Source organism: Saccopteryx leptura, chromosome 9 (genome assembly GCF_036850995.1).
Source record: "Saccopteryx leptura isolate mSacLep1 chromosome 9, mSacLep1_pri_phased_curated, whole genome shotgun sequence".
Classification (NCBI taxonomy): Eukaryota; Metazoa; Chordata; class Mammalia; order Chiroptera; family Emballonuridae; genus Saccopteryx; species Saccopteryx leptura.
This window is the reverse complement of record NC_089511.1, coordinates 39775216-39789253: the sequence shown is the minus strand read 5'-3', so window position 1 is coordinate 39789253 and position 14038 is coordinate 39775216. Positions and strand designations below refer to the sequence as shown.

The 14038-nt window shown below is 45.4% G+C and overlaps 1 protein-coding gene across 7 annotated transcripts in view; it reads left to right on the top strand.

Moving 5' to 3' along the window:
* The window catches only part of BANP (BTG3 associated nuclear protein), a 164772-nt gene that overhangs the window by 105855 nt on the left and 44879 nt on the right, over positions 1-14038 (top strand). For all 7 annotated transcript variants that reach the window (XM_066349225.1, XM_066349226.1, XM_066349224.1 and 4 more), the window contains one exon: positions 2915-2953. In XM_066349225.1, coding sequence (XP_066205322.1) covers positions 2915-2953 — 39 coding nt within the window. The remainder of the gene's footprint in view (positions 1-2914; positions 2954-14038) is intronic.

The following is a 14038-nucleotide window of genomic DNA, read 5'->3' as shown; positions in this document are numbered from 1 at the left end:
GCCTTCCTGTACAGGACCATGGGTGGTTGGTGGCCATTCACTGCAGGGACACTGGTGACCTTTTTCTATAGCACAGGACAGTGTCAGTAGACTCAGTGCACTTGGCTTCCTCTGGCTTGGTCCCGTGGCTGCTGAGTTGCACAAGTGCTCTGCTGACCGCGTGTGGTGGGGAATGGCATGCCCCTTGCAGTGTGGGCCAAGAGCTGAGGAACACTTATTTCTAGGCCTTGAGCTAGTGTCAGCTTTGTGTCTCACGTGCACTGTGGTGTGCTGTTACACAGTGTTAGGTTTCCTCATGCCAACTGCTAAAGCAGGTACAGAACCAGCAGCAACTGGGAAGGTCCTGATTTGTCAAAGAGCCTTTCAGAAGAATCTCTCGAGGGAAACGTTTGACTAGTTTAGTGGTACTAGATGGCTTTTCAGAGCTGCTTTGTGGACATTTGTCCTTGCATTCTAGTGGCAACCTAGGCAGCTTTCCTTAAGTAGATATGACATTAGTGCCTTTTTGACTTTTTAGTTCCCAGATCCTAGGAGCTGAGGTGGAAGTGGCGGTAATTTGCTTACTGACTTGTGTGCGAGGTGTTTGCTGAGCTCCTGTCCTGTCAGGCTGCTGTGCTGGGTGTTGCTGCTGTTTGCAAGTGTGAGTTAGAGGCTCCCGACATCGTCCTGAGATGATTGTGCTAGGAGGCTGGAAGTGATGTGTACTCGCTGTGGTGCAGAGAACAGGCTTCTTGGGAGAGGCACTCTGGGATGCTTTAAAAGGGAAGTTCTTTTTTTTTTTTTTTCTTAAGTGAGAAGTGGGGAGGCAGAGAGACAGACTCCCACATGCGCCCTGACCAGGATCCACCAGCAAGCCCCCTATGAGGCAATGCTCTGCCCATCCGGTGCCGCTGCTCCATTGCTTGGCAACTGAGCTATTTTAGTGCCTGAGGCAAAGCAGTGGAGCCATCCTCAGCATCTGGGGCCAACTTGCTCCAGTGGAACCATGGCTGCAGGAGGGGAAGAGAGAGATAGAGAGAAGGGAGAAGGGGAGTGGTGGAAAAGCATATGGTCACTTCTTCTGTGTGCCCTGACCTGGAATCCAACCCAGGACATCCATATGCTGAGCCAACACTCTACCATTGAGCCAGCCATCCAGGGCTGGGAGGTTCTTTCATTTGAGCCCTGAAGGTTTGTCCATGGGCCCAGCAAGCAAAGGAAGAGATGAGCAGAGGTTCTAAGGGGAGAACCTATCTGAGTGAACTCCTATGAGAGGAAACAGTAAATACCTGGTCAAATGAGGGTTGATTCAGTCAGAGGAATAATTAGGTCACTAATCTGCATGTGGTCAAATAAGAGAATAGGAGAAAGCCCACTGGTGTGGCTGAAGCATCTGGCAGCAGGGGAAGGAGAGCTACAGACAGTGAGCTTGGAGACGGTCCTACAAGGCCTTGCTGTCAGAGTTGAGGAGGATGGTGATGGGAGGGGAATCTGTTAGCTTACCCTAGTGTGGGTTGTATAGGAAATGCACAGAGTGGGGCAGAAAACCTGCAGACTGATTGGGGTGTCCTGTTGGGGGCAGGGAGGCTTCATTTTTAAAGTCACAGACAAGTGGAGGCCAAATGAACAATTTAGAGATGTTGCTGTAGAAGGCACATGCACTCAATCAGAATGTTTAATTTGCTGGTAGCCATTTGAAAAGAAGGAAAATTGATATAATAGTAAAAGGAAATAATCAAGATACATTTTGTTTATATGTTGTTTTTGCTAAAAAACATTAGACTTTTTTAAATTTAAAATTTTTAAATCAGTTTTACCCCTTTTTTTCAGTTTCATAACTGAATCCCTGTTGTCTATGTTTTTTTGTTTCCATTAGGAATTGAATGCAATGAATTAGAGAAGAAAATGCTAATAGTATTAATGATTACTTAGTAATAAGTTACAATATGCTGTTATCTTTTTATCAAAATAAATTCTTGCTTTGTTCATTTAAATATTAAGTAATTATTTTGCCAAAATGAGGATGTCTGTAAAGAAACATTTATTTATTTTTATTTTTTTGTATTTTTCTGAAGCTGGAAATGGGGAGGCAGACAGACTTCCGCATGCGCCCGACCGGGATCCACCCGGCACGCCCACCAGGGGCGATGCTCTGCCCATCCGGGGTGTCGCTCTGTCGCAACCAGAGCCACTCTAGCGCCTGGGGCAGAGGCCAAGGAGCCATCCCCAGCTCCCGGGCCATCTTTGCTCCAATGGAGCCTCGGCTGCGGGAGGGAAAGAGAGAGACAGAGAAGAAGGAGAGGGGGAGGGGTGGAGAAGCAGACGGGCGCCTCTCCTGTGTGCCCTGGCTGGGAATCGAACCCGGGACCTCCACACGCCAGGCCGACGCTCTACCACTGAGCCAACCGGCAGGGCTGTAAAGAAACATTTAATAGAACCTACCCAACTTAAAGCAATTATGACTTTTTTTTAAACAAGTGAAAATGAATTTCTAACTGCTGAGATCCCAGTAGGCCTGTGGTCTGGTTAGTTGCATTGTATTCTGTCAGTTTCCTGCTTGTGGGTAAATGCACTATAGTTATGTCAGATGTCCTTGGGGGAGTCTGGGCTATGTGTACACCAACCTCTCTCTACACAACTTTTGATTCTTCTTGTGAGTCTAAAAGTGTCTGAAAATAAAAAATTAGAAAAATATTATATTTGCATTTGCAGTTAGGGGTGTACAATTTTTTTTTATTTTGTTTGTTTTTATAAGAAAATATAGTAACTTGTAAATTCATCTTAAATGTTTTGTTTCGGTGTTTTATTGCTACAAGAGTTGAGTTTTCATAGAATTAGTGTTAATGGTTCACAAATGGCATGGGGAAGTTCCTGCTGCTGTTTGTCTTGAAGTCATTTTTGTCCTTGATGTCTTTTTTTCCCATCCATTTTGCAGGGCAATCTACAGATACACCACGTGGGACAGGATGGGCAGGTAAGTGCTCATCTGCCTTCTTTTCATGCCTGCGTGCTGCCTTGGTGAATCGCCAGACATTGCACTGCCGTGGGGAGGGAGCAGGGAGCAGGGAGCAGGGTGCCAGAGCCGGCAGTGTCAGCCCCAGGGAAATAGTGGCTTCCCTCCTGGTGGCTAAGGATGTCCTGAAGGATGTGAACAGGTGGCCTGTGGGGCTCTGGACTGCATCTGCTTCTTTGTGGGGTCTCAGGTAGCTCTTTGTCTTATAGTGAACACCTCCCCCCATCCGCTTATCACTGTTTTCTGTAAATTGACATGAATGTTGTTGATGACCATGTTTGTATAGTAGCTGTATATTAGAACGAGGTAGGTAACTGAGACAATCATTGAACACACTTGATATGAGTTGTTTTTACAAAGTGAAGTATGCTGACTGTGAGGTTTTCTAGAGAGTGATTTGCTTGCTAAGATCTAATAGAATTTTTGTTGAATTTGAGGATTAAAATTTCTATGTCCTTTTGAAGAGTTTCTATTAAAGTGATGTTTGTAACCTCTGAATAATTATGATAAAGAATCTGATCTTTCTTTTTTATAAAACATCTGAACCATAAATACCAAGCTCATTTACTGTCAAGATAATAATATTTGTTATTCTCAAAACCAAGTGTGTGCTTCCCTTTGAAATACCTGTGTTCCCGCTGTCGTCAGTGAGGGCCTGATGTCTGCTATGAATGGGTCATGGAGAACACGTGTCGCTGGACTAGGAAGTGAAAGGATAGTAACACCCCTTGGACTTTTTCTTGAATTCTTAGAGTGCCATGGGAGAGTTGCAGTAGACCTTAAAGCATATGTTTAAATTGGAGTTTCTTAGAAAGTTTTTCTTGAATATGCACATGAGGTTTTAATCAGTGTCCTGAAGCAATATTAATATATAAATATAACATGAAAAAAAGCCACAAAGCCAAAGAAATGCAAAATTAAAAGAAAAAACAAAAACCGCAGTTGTTTCTCTGAGCTGTCTTAGTGATGAAGTTCTTGGCCAGGCTCAGTAGAAGCTGGTTCTCAGCAGCTTTAATTTGATGTTTCTCATGGTGAGCAAGAGATGTCTGGGCTGGGGCAGGAGAGCAAGGGTTGCTATCAGTAGTTATCTCTTTGTTTTTTGACACTTCAGTGGTTTCTGTTCATACTGGGAGTGAAATCTGATCCTAATTAAAATGTTGCTAAACTTTAATTGTTGAGAAAAGTATGTAAATCTATTGCCTTTGATTTTTCCTGTTGTTTCTGTCTATTTCTGAGCAAAATTTCTGTAGGAATTTTGAAATATAAGCAAGTTTTTGTGTTACTGTCATGAATTTTGAAATATAAGCAAGTTTTTGTGTTACTGTCATGTTACTGTGTATAATCAGTCAATACCATCCAAATCCTGAAGGCAGAGAACCCAGCTTTTGTGGACAGGTATAGCAAGCACCCGAGCTCCATCTACAGTTGTCAGCTCAGGAAGGACTCTTCCAGTTTACAGTGGGAGAGCTACCTTCTGAAAAGTCTCCACATGAGAGCTTTTCCTGTGCTTTCCCATTCTGCATATTCCCTAAGTCCTGCTGTCTTGCTAAGCTCGTATTCATGGCTCATTGGCCTGTTCTTGTGAGCAGTCGTGATTTACCACTGATTATGTCTGTTCAAGCACATCTTCAAGTACCCACTAACTCTCTCTTAGTCTCCTTACAAAATAAATAGAACTGCTGCACTGATCACTTTCTGTGTCACATACATAATAGTTTAATTAGTCATCTGAATTCTTTGGCCTCTAAATTCTCATGCTGTTTTCCCACTACCACCTGATTCTCGTCGGTCACATTTGTGTGACCTCCAGTTAAAGACACAACTGAAGTAAAGGCAGGACTAATGCTGATGGTAGCTAGAGGAATTTTCCTGTACCTTTTCCTTTTCTAAATGAAACTCTGTTTCCTGACTTAAATAAACAGTATGTGTTCCTAAGAAGCTGCCTTTTTCTGTTAAACATCTGTTTAGCTAATTCTTTCTTATTTTCCATTTGTGGAAATGGTTTTTTGTTATTTTATCATCTATCTAGTTGTTGTTCCTGTTAAGTTATCCTGCTCATAACAGCTTTGTTTTCTAAATTGACCAAGTACTTGTGAAACAGAAGGATGTTTTTGTGAGGCACAGAACACAGCACTCAACTGATGTAGTGGTGCTGGAGGCTGCAGAGCCTGTTCCTTCTCTCCCCTCCCCCTCACTCTCCTTACCCTTCTCCCCTCTCCCCCTCCCCATCTCCTCTCATCCCTCCCCCTCACTCTCATGCCTCTCCCCCATCTCCTCTCCCCCTCTTCTCCTCCCCCTCACTCTCCTTACTCTTCTCCCCTCTCCCCTCCCCATCTCCTCTCATCCCTCCCCCTCACTCTCCCTCCCCCTCTCCCTTCTCCCCCCCACTCTCCCAACCCCTCTCCCCTCTTCCCCTCTCCCTCACCCCCTCTCCCCCTCTTCCCCTTCTCCCCCTCACTCTCCCAACCCCTCTCCCCTCTTCCCCTCTCCCTCACCCCCTCTCCCCCTCTTCCCCTTCTCCCCCTCACTCTCCCAACCCCTCTCCCCTCTTCCCCTCTCCCTCACCCCCTCTCCCCCTCTTCCCCTTCTCCCCCTCACTCTCCCTACACCTCTCCCCCATCCCCTCTTCCCCTCCCCCTCACTCTCCTTACCCTTCTCCCCTCTCCCCCTCCCCATCTCCTCTCATCCCTCCCCCTCACTCTCCATGCCTCTCCCCCTCTTCTCCTCCCCCCCCCCTCTTTACCACCTTAGTCTCTGCCTCTTTGTCTCTCCCCTTTCCCTTTCCCTCCCTCCCCGGTCTCTCTCCTGCCCACAAAAGGATAGGCCCTGGGGTGTAGGGCTCTTTTCCCTTTAGCCAGACATAGCCTTAGAATCTTCCCTCCCATAATACTCCGGGCAGCTACTCCCCAGGTCCCATTCCTGGTGCATTGGTGTTTGATTTACTTTTGCCCCACTCCAGTTTTATGGGGCAAAAGGTGTTGAATAACTACCTTAATTCTGGGAAACAGAAAATCCTCCTAAACTATAGAAGCACACGAAGAAATTTTGGTACTATTTACATAATTTAAAAATTACATAAAAATTACATAATATACACAAAATTACATACCATATTTACATAATCTTATAACATAGTTCTGACAGTGGACCATCGTAAGGCCAGTGGCTGTAGCCATGCACGTTCGCCTTGGATTTGGGCAGATGGCAGAGAAAATGTGAATCCGGAAAATGGTGGGCCATTTCTTTTATTAGAGTCTCACAACAGAGAATGAACAAGCAGGCAGGGAAAACTGCTTCTGTCTCTCAGGGCTGACGGAGCAAATAGGCCGGGAGAAAAACCCCTTCTCCGGCAAGCAGTAGCAAAAATGGCCCTTCCCAATAGCAGCAGGCAATCCACAATCTACAATCTGCCACCCTGAGGGCAAGCACCTGCAGCCTTACATAGACTGTACACATGTGGTGCTGCCCCGTGCTCATGTGCCAATCAGGCAAAGTGCAAGCGAGCAAGCCTAACACACTTGTTTGTCCAACAACCATCCTTTTTGAGGTCTATGTATTCTTCAAATTAAATATCAAGAGATCCTAGTTCCATCTGATGTAGGGGTATGGCACCTGGCAGGTCTGCTGTGGGTCTGATAAGCACATGTGAGTGTCTTGTACTTTACAGACATAGGGGCTCAGGGCAGCAGTGTCCAGTGCTTCCCAAATGTGGGAAGGGAGAATCTGGAAAGATAACCAACTTGCAGACCCATGGAGAACCCGAGGTTTAGTTGGAAGCTGCATTTCAAGGAATGGTCATGGCTATGAGGAGATTCGAGGCAGCAGCAGGCCCTGTGGTGTGTTCAGATGTTTCCTGTTCTCTTCCCTCTGTTTTCAGCCTTGCATATCTTCTTGTAGGGATCATTCCTCATCCTGCATCTAATCTGCTATTTGGGGGGAAGCCAGATGGCCAGATTTTTTAGAGTTGAAATTAAGATGCTGTCACTAATTCTGGTCATGGGTTCCAGACAAGGACACCTCCTTGGAGAAAGATACATGGGCCCAAGGCTGGTTCTTCACGTAGTCATGTGCATTTGTAGTTTTGTTCCAGATGGTTCTTGTTGTTAAAAGTCACATTATTAAATGAATTCAAACTGCTGATTTCTCTTGTCCCCAGTCTGTCCATAGGTCCTACTACTGGAGTGTAGGTGACTTCTTATAGTACTACATGCTACTGTCTCTTTTCTTACTCAGTATTTTCTAATTAATCATTTGCTATGTGTCTTCATGCCATCCTTGCTTGGAAGGTTAGGTAGAGAAGGAGCCTGTCCTTCAGGGTCAGTTGTAGCTGCTGGGATATCCTGCTGGAAGCAGCCCAGGACATCAAGCCATCTTCTGTCAGAAACAGAGAAGCCTTTCTCCATGGGGCCCTGCAGCCATGTTGGACCTAATGCACCTGAGTCTTTCATTTACTCTATTTCAGAGCCAGTTAGGGTTGTAGGACTCCCTCTACCCCCAGTAGGCTCTGTGAGGCTAGGCACTCAAAGTAGGGGTGAGGAGTGAGACAGGAAGCACCCATTCAGGGCCCTTGCCCCGCTGGCCACATCTGTGCACTCCTACTTCCTAGGACCCATGTTTTAGCCACAGAGGAGGCTCAGCTTTGAGATAGGATATTGTTTGGAATAGAGCCAGGTGAGTGGGAGAGTTGTAACTGGGGTCAAGTCTTGTCTTGGTGCTGCCACTCGATCGGTGTGTCGTTTTGGGGCAGAAACTTCACTTCTTTCTGCTTGGGTTTCCTTGACATTGAAACGGGACCTGCTTCAGGAAGGTGTGCCTTCACCAAGAGTGGAATGCTGACTAGTGCTCAGCCTGCCATATGGTTGGCGCCTAATAGATACTTATTGTCCACAGCCTTCTGGGAGAATGGGTACATTTGTCCAAATGCTCGGAAACTGACCACATGGGCAGGGTGTGAGGGTGAGGAATGAATGGGCTCCGAAGAAAGAAGTTTTTACTTTACATACTTTAAAAAGTAAGATCTGTTCTGTTCTGGAGTGATGTCGCTGGTCTATGACCCTTAGAAATTCTAGGTGTAGAGTTTGGCAGAGAATGTTCCTTTAGCGCACGTGTGATTTTAGAGGCATTATTTAGAAAACTATATGCTTAAAGCATTAATTATGAAATGTTCCCTTTCTTGTTAAAATCTTGGCTCTGAATGAACCTTTCAAAGAAGGCAGATCATCTGAGCCTCCTCTATGAAGCAGTGTGGATGAGAACTTAGCGTTTTTAAATGAATTAGAATTATTTGTTAAAGAAATGCCAAACATAATATAAACATGTTTTAATAATCTTAGGCAACTGTTAGCAAGTGGAGTCTTGGATGGTATGAGACATGTTTGTTTTCTTGAAAATCTCAGATCATGGTTCACAGTAGTGCCGAGGTTTGGACCTGCCCGCGTGTAACATAGCGCAGGACGCTGGGGTGGAAAAGGCTAATGCATGTTCTTGTTCCTCGGAGAAAACGGCCAGGCACATCTCACCCCAAATCTGCATTAGTTGAATGAACATTTTGGTCAAGGCAGCCTTTTCATGTGTTTCAGTGAATTTGTTTCTTTCCCTGAACCAAGAAGCTGAGTGTGGTCAAACATGAGTAGAACAGTCTTCACAGCATTCACGTTACTCGGAAGGCCAAGGCACGAAATTCGGTTTTGGCTAACTTTGGTGACCATGTTTTCTCCACCTTGCTCCTTTGTATGTAGAGAATACTTCTAAAGTTATGTGGACATTTTGACCTTGGCAAGGTATTTTTAAAAAAACACACAAAAAAGTCCTGCAAGTTTTAAATGAGTAGATCTGGCACAGTTTTCAGCATTGATGAAGAAGCATGAGGTTAAGAATATGTATTGGGAGCAACCCTTAGATTCTGATTGTGCTTTGTGTTCATGTAACAGTGTTTCTACTGTCCTTTCACTGGAACTTCTTCGGTTATAGCCCATAAGTCTAGACACGTGTCATGTGACAGATTGCGTTTCTCCGCCTGGGAGCCTCCTTACTCCTTTGCTGTGCCAGCCTCATGGTTCTGCTCCTCGTGACACTGGCTGGTCTTAGGGGAAGTGAGGATTCAAGCAAAAAATGCTAATCTTAAGGAGGGGATAGGAAATGTACTTTCTGAAATGAATGCCTTTCGTGTGAATAAATGTTTTAGGAAGCAGAGGCCTATGGTGTGGGCTGGCAGTTGTGTGTGCTTCCTGTCTTCATCGGCCTGGAGGGCAGGCCCAGGGTGCGTGGTGTACATGAACAGTGTTATTTCAAAGTCGAACTCTAACTGAGAAAACCAAGCGGATCTCAGAAACCTCTTTCATGTTTTAATATTTGGATTTGAGCCTCAGAAGTAGGGCCTGCCACATACAGCCCCACAGAGTACCACATATCAGTGCTCAGCTGGCGCCCGGGACTCCTTGACTCGCTGAGTGAGCTCCGGAAGGTGCTTGGTCGGCTGGTGCTCCCATACCCTGTGCTTTTCCAGAAGAGCTTTCTCAGGGGAGGCGGGGAGACTAGGCTGGATTCTCCTCAGGGGAGGGGTGGAGGGGTGGGGAGGACACACACAGCCTGGGGTAGCTCAGTCATGCTCTGTACTTGTGCCACCTCACTTGGCGGACAGGTGAAGCCACTTCTGTACAGTGAAGCCTGTGCGTGGCTGGGTCTGGTGAAGCAACGTATAGTGTATGTCTCTGTCCTGTGAGCCCTTGTGAGAGCTCAGGGATGGGCACCCGTGGGTGTTAGTCAGAGTTTGGCCCTAGTGAGGCACCCTCACTCTTCAGATCCCTGCTCTTCCTAAAACACACTGGACACCAAGACTTCAGTGTGTGGGCTCTTTCTACTCTGATGTTCTAAATGGGAACAATGATAGTACATTCCAGCCTATCCTAAACTCCCACCTTTTCCCCAGATATCACTAAAACATTTGCACAACTGTCTTCCTTCCTCAGAGAATTTCTGCTTAATTCAGAGCCTTTAAAGCCCCAATGGCCTGATGTTCTAGAGCTGTTGGTGTGTTTTGTGCGCTTTGCAGCAATAAACTAAAATGTTGGGGGCAAATATGCTTTCTGTTTACGTGGCTAAGACTATATACTGTAACTAGATAATTTCAGAGATATCTAAATTTGACCCCATTTAGCAGTGTGCCCTGATGCTGGCAGAAGCAAACTGTGGGCTCAGAGCTGACCCTGAGGAAGGGGAGGGAAGCTGATGGTGACACTTTGAAACCACGAGAGCAATGACGATGGGGCAAACTCAGATGTAATTAATCACGACACGTGCCAGCCTCTCAGAAATCATGGACAACCCACCCAGCATACTGTGAGCTTATAACAGTTTTTCAAGTTAAATGATGAATTTTGGGTAAAAAAATTTCCAAGTTCTTTTAGGGAATATTTACATACTTAATTTAGATAGCAAGAGATATTTGCTTTGGTTCTGATTAATTTGATGTGATTAAACACTTGGCCAACTCAAAATAATTTTCTAGAAGTATCTAACCAGTTGGAGAAAGAACTAAACAATCTGGTTCAGTTTAGGAGATTGCATTGCAATTATAGAATTAAACATGGAAGTAGAGAGATTAGGCAGAGAGGTTAAATTTAGAAGTGAAGGAGAGAGTAGCCAAAAACAAAGGACTTTTATTTTGAAAATATCCTCAGTGTTGAACAAATCACCATATGAAAGTATAAGATACTAAAGATTCTATCTGTGTGACAGGTGAGGGAGAAGGTGTTTTTGAAACTGTGGAGTGTGCCCTGCTCTGTGAAGGGCTTTGTAGAGTTAGTATAGGACATGGACCTGGCTTTGGCACCACAGTGGAAGCACACTGTGTGATGCTTGGTGACATCAAGCTCCAGCCGTGTGACTTCATATCAAAACCAGACATCTCCTGTAACTCATTTAAGTGAGCTGAAACAAAAATGCTTTATTTTTTTCCCCTTTTCTCTAGAGATAATTATTTTCTTCGGGGTTTAGATTGCACAAGGCATAGGAAATGTGTTGTTTTAATTAGCGCATCATGTAATACTTCTCAAATTAAGAACATTCTTTAGGAGAGAATGGGCATGTAGGCTTGATTTCTGGTCCTTTGCCAGCTGAGCATTTTAGTCACATTAACAAGGATGTGGATCCTTCTCTTTTGGGTTAATTTGGATATTGCAGGCAAGATCAACCGGGATAAGTACAGTTACACAGACAAGGCGCTTTGCATTTAGTACATGTACTGCTTTTGTGACCTCTACTCTTGATGGTTGCTTTGAGCATTTGAGTTGCCAGTGAGACCCAGTAAGTGGTTTGTCTCCACTTAGTCACGTAAGTGGGAATGATGGTTGAACAAGAAGTTACTGTTTCCATAAAAATTGCAGATATTAATTGACATTGGCATAGCAATACATAGGATTCTGATTCTAAATCTGCCTGAATTAGAACCAGTTGTGAATGAGTCATGATTCAATTGTATAAAAGTACAATCAGAAAACCATATATTTGTATTATATAAGTAAGTATGGGTGTATGTATGTGTATTTGCTGTATTTTAAACAGTTTAATAGTAAGTTGCAGGCCCTGCCCAGTTGGCTCAGTGGATAGAGTGTTGGCCCAGTGTATGGACGTCCCAGGTTTGATTCCCAGTTGGGGCACACAAGAGAAGCGACTGTCAGCTTCTCTTCACCTCCCTTTCCCCTTTTTCTTCGTCTTCCCCTCTCGCAGCCAGTGGCTCAATTGGTTCGAGCATCTGCCCTGGTTGCCAAGATAACTTGGTTGTTCCAAGTGTGTCAGCCTCAGGTGCTAAAATAGGTCAGTTGAGTTGAGCTTCTGCCCCCGATGGGGTTGCCAGTGGGTCTCGTTGGGGCGTGCGCATGTGGAAGTCTATCTCACTATCTCCCCACCTCCCACTTAAAAAAAAAGAAAAAATAGTAAGTTGTAGACACCAAAATCTTTATCATAAAACTTGTAAACATAAGGACACTTCCCTACACAATCAGCTAATGGTCACTCTTGTTTCAATTACCTCTTGCTGTGTTAACAAACATCAAATTTAGGCCTGAAGATGATGACCATTTATTATCTTTCTTTCATGACTCTGTGGGCTTATTTGGCTCAGTAAGTGATTGCTATGCCCCAAGTGGTATCTCTGGGATCATCTAGGGCAGGGGTAGTCAACCTTTTTATACCTACCGCCCACTTTTGTATCTCTGTTAGTAGTAAAATTTTCTAACTGCACACCGGTTCCACAGTAATGGTGATTTATAAAGTAGGGAAGTAACTTTATTTTATAAAATTTATAGAGCAGAGTTACAGCAAGTTAAAGCATATAATAATAATTACTTACCAAATACTTTATGTCGGATTTTCGCTAAGTTTGGCAGAATACATCTTTCTAAAACAACTTACTATAGTTAAATCTATCTTTTTATTTATACTTTGGTTGCTCCGCTAGCGCCCACCATGAAAGCTAGAATGCCCCCTAGTGGGCGGTAGGGACCAGGTTGACTACCACTGGGCTAGGGTCATCTGGAGGCTAGGCAGGCTGCCTTGTCTTGAGGCTTGCTCCCGGCTGGAGTGTGCTGGCCTATAGCACGGAGCTCCGTGGTGCTATCCACCTGAGCCCCTTGGTTTTCCCCTGTGCAGGCTCGCTCCTTGTGTGGCCTGGTCCCTCACAATATGGTGGTAGGTTTCCAAGAGGGAATGTAACCAACATTTATTCATGTGACTAAGAAATAATACTCCAAAACCAGTCAGTTTTTGGATAATTGGCAGCTGCTGTTGGCTGACCTCAAATTCCTCTTGGATCATCATGTCTACAGCTCCTCTCTGTTTACTGAGCTCTTCAACACCCAAGGACACACCCATTCTGGAGAGGGTGCTGGTGCATTTGTTGTTTTAGTTAATACTAAGTTGCTAATAAAGATCAAACATAACCAAGAAAAACAACTGAGGGATCCCTTTAACCTTGATATAACATTTGAAGGTTCCCCATCATATAAAATAACCTTTAGATGCTAAACTCTACCTTTTTTCCCCAAAACATTGCAGGGAGCTAACCACCTGCCTGCAGTGACTTAGGCATCCCTTTCTGGAGCAGGACACGTGCTTCCTCCTATGTCATAGCCTCTTTGGTAGTATTCTGTAGAGGAAATGAGTCAAATTCAGAAACTAGGTGAGTGTTATTTGTTTTACACATGGGGGCAGTACCCAGTAGCTTTTCTATGATTGTGGAGGGAGGTGAAGTCAGGAGTGGATCCAGAACCCGACTCACATGACTTCTGAAACTCCAGTTCTCTAGAATATCATCATTGCTACTGTTATCACCATCACCACCATTCACCACCATCACCACTACCACCACCACTCACCACTACCACCACCCACCACCACCACCACCCACCACCACTCAACACCACCACCACGACCACTCACCACCACTACCCACCACCACCACCATCACCACCCACCACCACCACTCATTACCACCACCACCACTCACCACCACCACCACCACCACCACCACCACCATCACCACCACCACCACTCACCACCACTACCCACCACCACCCACCACCATCACCATCACCACCACCGCCACCACTACCACTCACTACCACCACCTACCACCACCACCACCACCACCACCACCACCACCACCACTCACCACCACTACCACCACCACCACCACCACCACTACCACCACTCACCACCACTACCACCACCACCACCTACCACCATCACCACCACCACCATCACCACCACCATCACCACCACTCACCACCACTACCCACCACCACCCACCACCATCACCATCACCATCACCACCACCACTACCACTCACTACCACCACCTACCACCACCACCACCACCACCACCACTCACCACCACTACCACCACCACCACCACTACCACCACTCACCACCACTACCCACCACCACCACCACCACTCACCACCACTACCCACCACCACCCACCACCATCACCATCACCATCACCACCACCACTACCACTCACTACCACCACCACCACCACTCACCACCA